This window comes from Schistosoma mansoni, chromosome 4 (genome assembly GCF_000237925.1).
Source record: "Schistosoma mansoni strain Puerto Rico chromosome 4, complete genome".
NCBI lineage: Eukaryota > Metazoa > Platyhelminthes > Trematoda > Strigeidida > Schistosomatidae > Schistosoma > Schistosoma mansoni.
Genome location: NC_031498.1, coordinates 22,739,794 through 22,749,694, shown reverse-complemented (window position 1 = coordinate 22,749,694; position 9,901 = coordinate 22,739,794). Strand labels below are relative to the sequence as shown.

Here is a 9,901-nt window from a genome sequence, read left to right as displayed (position 1 = left end):
ATTCGAATAGACTAACGTTTTTCTCATTGTGATTGTTATTCCCATCCAACTTTGTTATTTGGGATATAATTTCGTTCCTTTTTAACTGTGTTCTGATCTAGGGACTAGTTAAATGAAGTAAAGTGTCCGAATAATAATAAGCAATAAGAGTAACTAGCTCGTAATAAAGATCTTAACATGTGGAGTATGACGGAAATCAATTGTTTGAAGACAATCGAGGAAAGACTTATCCCACGATAGTTTTTGCATAGAACATCCACGACTGAATATTATTGTCAATCAATCATCAATCCATCTTTGCCTACCATGCTTGTAAATTTAGGCTATATCGAGGCAATACGCACAGTATGCACATATGCCAATTAGAGACTGACCAGTTGCAGTCCTAAAACCACCAATGGGAAGATTCAAACAAACAATAGTAAGTAAATTTCAACTTCACCCCATTGCACAAGCAAGTAGCTATCAGGACTCAGTAGCTGAGTGGATAACGGGATGGCGTTTGAAGCGAAAGTTACTGGGTTCGAGTCCCAGAGTGAACATCAGGTCATAGATGCAGATAAATCCAGCTGACGAGTCCCCAATAGGATGAAACGTGCGTCCTGGATTCCACTGCTAGCCACTATCCATCTTTGCTTACAATCTTATATCCTGTTTTGATTATATGTTTGGCAATAGAGGATGACGGATGTTTTTCCTCTACTCTTATCGGGTCGTTTGATTCTATTTGTTTCTGCAACCATAAAAAGTTAATTTAATGTTGAAGCCATATGTGTTTTGGTTACATGGAAATGGTTTATGAAATTTTCTATTAAGTTATTTTATCAAATTATTTACTAATGATTCAGAGGAACATTTTGGCATTATGGTAACCTATGTTTTTCTTGAGAACTTCAACTCATAACAAGTCAGAATTATAACTGTGACAACCACTGTAAACTTTTTTTTGACCTTTAATTATTATCAGATATTCTATCTCTCAACTTTATGTATATTAGCATAATCTCATGAATTGATGATAGGTGTTAGTTGTAATTCTAAAAAGGAAATTGCGATTGATTTTTTAAAAACTAAGTTGATTAAGACTTAGGTAACGTATCCCTAACCACCGCCTACTCTTATGTTTTATATTGTTTAAGTCATCACTGTAGAATATTTTACCTTTTCGTCTTACATGACAACAAAATCCATATCTATTATTGCATGATTTCTTATGGTCACTTGATTTGACAGCAGTTGTAAAACTCACATTCAAATAGTTAACTTTTCAAAACTATTGGATAGAAATATATTTAACGAATTCCAGTCATCGACTGACACTTGCTGTATGTAACTCTTCAGAACTGAAGAGTCATTAGGTGATATTATTCGATTAATCACGGATTACCCTTTCGTTAGATTGTTCAGTTTATTCACTACAATGATTTTAATGAAAGTTTATGAACACTTTAAACTAATCTGTTTTGTCATTTTAAAGCTCTTTTATTCTCAATAATTTATTAATAGCTCAGAACCTCTACGTTTTCAATGGATTCAAGAAAATGAATTCAGTGAACCAAATCTTTCAGAGTTTACTTCAGATAGTTTAATTAAAAGTGATGATGTATTAAATCAACGTAAATCTTTATCAACAAGTGTAATATCTTTATCAGATAAACAAACAGATAATGCTGTACCATTATTATTCACTATTAATCCAACAACTGGGGTATTTGAAACGAATGAAATGAAACATTTTCAAATTTGTTTTAATCCAACTCAAGTAAGGAAGTATAAAATTATATAATAGTATTTTATTATTTCCTTATTTGATATATAGAGAAAAGTGGATGAGCACTGCTGAGGAGTCCCATAATAAGACGAAACGGCCGTCCAGTGCTTCCAGGTTTTCTACGGTGGTCTAGCTTCAATTGACTCATGATTTCAACTATATATAAAAAAGTATTTTTTGTGAATGAACTTTATAACCGTTACCAGTATACTTCAACCATATCTAGAATAAAATAGCTACCACGCGATGCCATTCGATATTGGTTAGACTATGTTAAGAAGTGAACCTAAGTTAGAAATGGGCAATAATAAAATTCTTTTGTATGCCTTAATAGTGTAGCGCTTATAACAATGCCTCCGTAATTTGGTGCTGACGAGTCTAAAAATGGGTAGGATTATTTTTAGTATAGTTGATATTTTTCTACCTATGGAACCCAGAACTCAAGTTTCATCTTATTTAGGACTTCAAGCTGGACTTACCTAAATTACAGTGTTGGTGTTCACACTATCGGTTAAGTGCTCTAGCGCGAGACTGGTAGGTGCTGGGTTCGAATCTCGCGAGGCGAGGTCGTGAATGCACACTACTGTGGAGTTCAACAATAGGACGAAACTTCCGTCCAGTGCTTCCAGGTTTTCTCTGGTGGTCTAGCTTCAATTAACTCATGCTTTCAACTTTGAAAATACTAAATCTACACAAAACCCCTTCTGAATGATTAGTTGTCTTTTTTATATTATTAGTAAATCACTTGTCGTAACACTTTGAACACAATATTTAGTTATTGTTTTCTGAACATCTCTATTACAGTTATTGAAATGAATGCTGTTCTCAGGGTAATATCCTTACTAAGCGTCCGCAACTACACTGGTTAACAAATACCATTCATAGATATATATTATTTTATCTATATATATGAATAATCCATTTTGAATCTTTTACAGGTTGGGACGTTTAGAACACAACTAGCATTAGTATTGCTCGGTATACCAGAAGTAGATGAACAAGGAAATTGTTATAAATTAGACAAAAAGCACTTATCAATTGAATTAGAAGGGACAGCAGAACCACTTCCAATAACAATTGAACCACCAATTTTAATTGTTCCTGGAAGGTGTTTGCTTGATGTTCCTGTGTACCGTACTGTGCAGGTATGCTTTAAGAATGGACATGAATTCTTTGTACTACGTGAGAATAGGGTTTTATACATACAGTGTAATTTTTCAATAAAATATGTAGTATTTTATTTGATCTAAAATTTACGATGTGTAACAAGTCTGATCAATGGTGTTAACATTGAAAAACATATTATATGTCCAAACCACTTTAGTCGATGAAGATGTACTTCCACATTAAGTGACTCTCCGTCTGTAACTAGTACTCTCCTTCTTATCTCAATGTTTATCACCTGATAGACCAAAAACACTCCAGCATTACCTTTTAAGCACGTGTGACAGAATTTCAGTAGCCTGATATTATCCTCTATTTTCAAAAGCCAAGTTTTATAGCCTTGAATTAGAAAAGAAAAATTACTGCATAGCATACTCGTTTGGTCGTTGATAGAAGTCAGGTGGGCTTTCTAAATCCATTTCAGGATTTCTTAAGGTACAGTTGAGATGAATATTTTATTTTCATACATATTTTTATGGTCAATAATTGTTTCTGGAAATTAAAAAGAAGCCTTTCAGAACTTCTAATATATCCCAATTTGTTCTCATAATCTGATTGTTCGAAAACAGGTACCAGTACTAAATATTTCACTTTCAAAACTGTGGTTTTACCAGTAATTGTATAATTAGGCATGATATCTATATCTTACCTAACATTATAAGCTGTATTTCTTCCCATCTGCTTCGTTTATTCGGTTCAAGAGTCAAATATTTATCGGAGTTTATTAGTCAGTTTATTAATTCGTGTTTCACATTTTTTGTGTAGTAAATATGAATATTCCAATGGACTTATAAATGACTCATGATCTCAACTATTAAAATTACTATAATATCCACAAAACCACTTCTGATATTAATCAACATATGCTCACTAGTGACTGGCTCCATGAGGTATTTCCTGGAGTTCTAGTGAGAAACAATAACCAGTGGAGTTCAACCAGGTTAGTTGAGAGATAGTAACTCACTGAAAACATTCGTGGATGGGTATCTCAATTTCGTAGATCGGTTGAAGCTAGACATTAACACCATCGGATGCCGGCTCAGTGGTCTAATGGTTAAGCGCTCTGGCGTGAGACTGGTAGGTCCTGGGGGATGCGCACTGCTGAGGAGTCCCACAATAGAATGAAACGACCGTCCAGTGCTCCCAGGTTTTCCATGGTAGTCTAGCTTCAATTGAATCATGATCTCAACTATTAAAATTATAAGTGATTTTTCAGTTATCGGCTATAGTCTATCTAAATTACCTTTAGTACATAATTGTTTTGATTTATTAACAAATTTTCTAACAAGAAAGAAGAAAATTTTGATTCAACTTTTCATTGATAATCACTTTATATTTTTATATTAAAGTTGGTGAATAAATCCACCAACTGTTCTGTGACATTTTCATGGCAACATAATTTTGGTATTGAAACGAACACTATCAATTTAAGCGATTGTACTCAATCTACAACAGAAGTTCTTCAATCAAGTAGACAACAAAGTTCAAGAAAATATAGTGAAATAGAAAAGTCAAATGATGCTTTAATTGTCTTAGAACCAACTATAGGTTCAATTGATCCTGGACAATCAATTAATATTGATATCATTATGTCATCTTCAGAATCTACCATGATAAAAGAAAGTATTCCATGTTTTATTAATATATTGCCCAATTCTCCACTTTGGTTGTATATTGAAGTTGAATTTTCTGTAAGTAACCGAATTTTTATCATTTTATATCAATATATTAATAAATAATTACCTTAAATTAATACGTATTTCATTCCAAAATCAATGTTTTTTTTAGCATAAATTACTTACGCCACACATATGCCAAATAGAGACTGACCAGTTGCAATCCTAAACATCAATGGAAAGATTTAAAACAAACAATACTAAATGAATTTAAACTTCACCCCATCGCACAAGCAAGTGGCTATCAGGACTCAATGGCCGAGTGAATAACGCGATGGCGTTTAAAGCGAAAGGTACTGGGTTCGAGTCCCAGAGTAAACATCAACTCTGAGATGCAGGTACATCCAGCTGACGAGTCCCAAATAGGACGAAACGCGCGTCAAACTGGATTCCACTGCTAGTCACTATCCAACTTTGCTTACAATGCTTGTGAAATGAGACTATATCGAGGCAATACGCACAGTATGCACATATGCCAAATAGAGATTGACCAGTTGCAGTCCTAAACATCAATGGGATGATTCAAAACAAACAATACTAACTGAATATAAATTACTTAAAGTTTGAGAACGAATGTAACAAAGAGAGGACAAGACAACTTCCTTTCTTGTTTGCTGTGCCTCGGCCGAGTACATATACGACTCTAAAATTAACTAAGCATAAGAACCTAAGGTGTAATGGCTGCTGAGTGAACTTTATACTGATGAGCTGGAATTCAGTGGTTTAGATTACGGGATTCTGCCAGTTTATATGATTGTAAACCGACTAGAGTTAGTGAAACATTTTAAACATATTTTTTATACGTGATCTTTATCACTTAAGATGCCATGGTTGTTTTGAGAATGTAGCCTTCGTGCCGTTCACATTCTCTTTACTGTTTTTCAACGTTGGGCCCCGGTTCATAATATGGCGATATGATACAAAAGATAATTTTTTAGGGTTGGTAGCAGTTGGTCCATTCTGACTTATGATGGGGTTCTAGTGATCAAGCAACTTATCGAAGTACGATATTATCAGATACAACTCAGAAACTAATAACAACCTTGTTGTAGTGTATTTTCACAATCTTAATAGAAGTAGAGTGGACGTTATTGACTATCGATAGTTTTTTGAACTGAATTGTATCATTTGATAGACGATGATCTTGTTCATTGATTTAGTAATTTTTTTCCTTTTTCATCTTGTGTAGGGCGTTCTTTTTAGTACCCTCTTGTATCAAGCATAAAAAGAACTCGATAAAACTGCCCATCCAAAAAATGTACTGAATTAGTTCTATTTTTTAATAAAGACAAGAAACATAGTTAAAAAGTGCTGTATTGTTGCTCCGGATGTCTGATTTTTTTCTGTAAACGTATTTCTTAAAGGACGATATAATACTTCTTGCATTTAAATCATCCAAGATTGGTACCTATTTTATTGCCTTCAGGATACTCTACTTAGTTTAACATAAGTCATAGAGTTATAAGCATAAGTTATAAAATGGCTGATGGCTAGCACTGGAATCTAGGACGCGCGTTTAGCCCAATTAGTGACTCGTCAACTGAATGTGTCTCCATCCCAGAGTTGTTGTTTACTCTGGGACTCGACTTTAGTAATATCAAGGCAACCCGCACATGATGCAGGTTTGCCAATAAGAGACTGATTTAACAAATAAGAAAAACAAACAAAAACGTGATAAATGAATAAAATTATAAGCAGACGTAACTAGCAGTGGGATGGAGTTTGTCAGTTATGTGTCATAATCAATTCGTTATGGTATAGGAGATGACCTTAAATGCACCATTCATACATCAACAAGATGTCCACTCAAAAGGAATTAAAAGTTCCCGCCCGATGACTTTCATCCTTGTAAAGAGTATGGAAAGTTTATGAGCTAAACAATTTTTGAATTAGAACATTTCAAACAATCAAATATCACATATTTGTGCGCTACATTTATTACTACTTTCTATATCAATCTGATCACGCCTGTAAACTGGTATAAATTCTGTAATCAATGTTATCAAAATATGTATACATAATTATTACTATTACTATTAACGGTCGTTGTGGGTCCTGTCACTTTTTCGAAATCAACGGTGGTTTCATCTTGATCATATTAGTCATTTTTATATACCGAATTTGTTTACAAATATTTTTCATTATTTATTTTAGGGCCCTACTATTGTTTTTGATAGAACAGACTGTAACTTTAGTCTTATGCGTCCGAATGAAACAGCTGAAATGGATGTACTCTTAACGAACACTACTCCCTCTCCAAGAAAATGGTTTGTGAAAACAGAAACATTTATTGATAAGGTAAGAATTAAGTAAAATGATAACTTGTCATTTATTTTACGTTTAAGATAACATTTTGAAGTGTAATTAAGAGGTTGATAGCATATTACTTTATCAAACAATAGCTTATTTGTATTTGTGATAAAATATATATCGGAAGTTCATAAAATATGATCTTATTTATTTGATATGACTGAAAAGCATAAACATTAGTGTTGGTAATAGAGAGAACTCTTGTATGGATGATGTAAGCCAATTGTTTCGGCAGTCAAATGTAACCTAACGCTGTAATACACCTCTTCATATATAATCCAGTTTATATTGGTTGACTGGACATATTTTTAAGATTTCATGCATCATATGTTGACCTAATATGCTTCTCACAATAAGACAAAAATAAATTGCTATGCGATTGAATAAAAGTTTAGGTATTGTTAAGAAAATCATAATTGTGGTGAGACGAAACATGATCATAATCAGGTACTTTATTTCTGAAAAAATTATGATCTAACAGACATTTCAGCAAATAGTCTTAAGTTGTACTTAGAAGATCATATTCCATATATGGTTTGGTGTACATTTCTTCTTTATATAAAACTGAATTAGTTCATATTAAAGACGTGCTGCACACATATAAATGGTAAGTATGGTTATACTACTATTATATATCCAAATTAATGATCTGAAAAGTGGTCATGTTTAGGGCAAAGTTCATCGTTTAAAGTTATAGAATACAATTTGGGATTGCTAAACAATATGAAATTATCAGGATTAGGGATTTGTGGAGATTGAGTTATGTTTAAAGTTGAATTCATCAGTCAATCTAAGCTAGATCACCATTGAACACCTGGAAGCATTGGACGACCGTTTCGTCCCTTTGGTGCAGGATCGTGGATGTGCACTTTTGAGGAATCCCATACTAGGACGAAAAGACAGTCCAATGCTTCCAGGTTTTTAACGGTGGTCTAGCTTAGATCGATTCATGAATTCAACATTAAACAAAATATAATTGTTAGTGTTGAGATGACTAATATACAATGATAACTTGTGTCAGCTTATACGTCAAATGAAATTATGGGATTCATGATTAGAATAAACATGGGTCAGATAGAGTGAGAAAAATAATAGTGCAATTACAAATTCCATTTAATTTTCAGTATAAGACTATATTGTGTAAAAAGTTTAGTTAAAGGGAAATTATAAAGTGGAATGAATGCTAAGTGAATGAATCATGTATTCGGGTAATTAATAATGATGTTAAACCAATAATAATAAGGATTATGATAATACAAAGATATGTGAATAAAGATAACAGAGACAATTATATTTGACTAAGAAAGATTGTAAGTACAATAGTCAAATTAAGTCTTTCAATAGCTACTGACTGATTGACCTGATGCTGCCCAAGATAGGAGAAGCGGTTAAATGTATTTCTTTTGTACTCTTAGCTCCTGTTTCTTGATTCGAATGACTACTGGTTTCGTCGTTTGAAAGGACTTTGAGTTAGACAGGCTTTGCCAACAAATTACTGACCCGATAAATAGTTGGAAAAGATTAGCTTGTACTGGCACTAGTATCAGTTTTCACGAAATGGAGTACTTCCGAGCTGTCTACATCATTTACTAGACCTTTGCCTAGCCACTCTGGGAAGTGTTTGCAAGCAGGAAAGTGTAAATTCCTAGAACTTTGACCAATAAAACTTTCTCAACAACATCAGTTGAACCAATCAATACAAAACTAGATGGTCCCTCTAGACAATTCATCTTTTAGCTTCGTAGTAAACAATGGTCATAGCTCTTTGACGTTGAATGATTTTTGGATTGTCCTACGCAATCAATGGATTAATAGTTTGCTAGTTTCATCCCCTCTGAATCGTAGGGACATGAACATGGATTTCTTATTTATTGTTGGTATTTCACCTTTTCTAACCTTCGTGATCATATATTTGTTTATAAGCTTTCCGAGATATCAGTTTTCTGTGAGTGTATTAGGTAAGGCGTTTCTTCTCTTCTTCGACTATACCTGTAGAACATATAGTGTGTATTCGATAGTCGAGAGTCATGATCAAGTTTCTTTTCTACTGTAGAGGTACAAGGCTAAGGAAATGTATATAAAGTCTTGCCCAAGTATTTTTTTCTGTTTAAATTCCTTTTTTATTGATTCATTGACTCTCTTGGTTAAAGGAATATATTTTCATAAAGAAACCTTTTAAATATTGAAATATATTTACAGTTTCAATCTGAGATAAAAATACATCCATCTTATGGAGTCATAAAACCCTTTCAATCAGTAAAAATGAATTTATCTTTTACACCACAAGTAACGAGAAGTGTTCGTGATATTATCACAGTACATACTGAAGATTCTGAAGAAACAAGGTAATCATTATTTTCGATAATATTGTACTATTTTTAACAAATTGAAGCTTCAATAATATCTGTGATGACATATATTAAGATCTGTAAATGGGTAGATTCCCATTATGAAATGTTCAGAAGCATAAAAATGAACTTACCTAAATGTAAGCCACGGTAACTAGTTACATGAATGTTTACAAGTCGATAAATACATGTAGTGATGTTCCAATCGGACAACATTATCTTTCTTTAATAGATCTACAGTCAGTTTCTTACCGGACAAATAATATAACTTGATTGTGTTATGTTGTCTTATTTAGATATCATGCTTCTACTTCACTAGATATAATCACCTTTAAACTGGTATTCCAAAAAATAACAATTTGTTTGAAACTGTTAGGTCTTTAAATTTACTTAGTATTGTTTGTTTGAATCTTCCCATTGATTTTTAGGACTGCAATTGATCAGTCTCTTATTGGAATAGGTGCGTACTGTGCTTATTGCCTCGATTTAGCCTTAATTCACAAACATTATAAACAAAGATGGTTAGTGGCTAGCAGTGGAATCCAGTTTGATGCGCGTTTCGTCCTATTTGGGACTCGTCTGCTGGATGGATGTACCTGCATCTCAGAGTTGATGTTTACTCTGGGACTCGA

General features: G+C 33.2%; 1 protein-coding gene and 1 non-coding gene across 2 annotated transcripts in view; both read left to right on the top strand.

Moving 5' to 3' along the window:
• The window catches only part of Smp_145030 (hypothetical protein), a gene marked incomplete at both ends in the record, with an annotated part of 50,458 nt that overhangs the window by 16,934 nt on the left and 23,623 nt on the right, over nucleotides 1-9,901 (top strand). Inside the window, 5 exons of the mRNA XM_018797235.1 lie at nucleotides 1,507-1,762; nucleotides 2,710-2,916; nucleotides 4,285-4,626; nucleotides 6,766-6,909; nucleotides 9,121-9,266. Of these exons, the coding sequence (XP_018652297.1) occupies nucleotides 1,507-1,762; nucleotides 2,710-2,916; nucleotides 4,285-4,626; nucleotides 6,766-6,909; nucleotides 9,121-9,266 (1,095 nt within the window). The remainder of the gene's footprint in view (nucleotides 1-1,506; nucleotides 1,763-2,709; nucleotides 2,917-4,284; nucleotides 4,627-6,765; nucleotides 6,910-9,120; nucleotides 9,267-9,901) is intronic.
• On the top strand, nucleotides 4,860-4,931 carry Smp_tRNA_00297_Pseudo_TTA.1.1. The gene has a single exon. It is a non-coding gene (tRNA).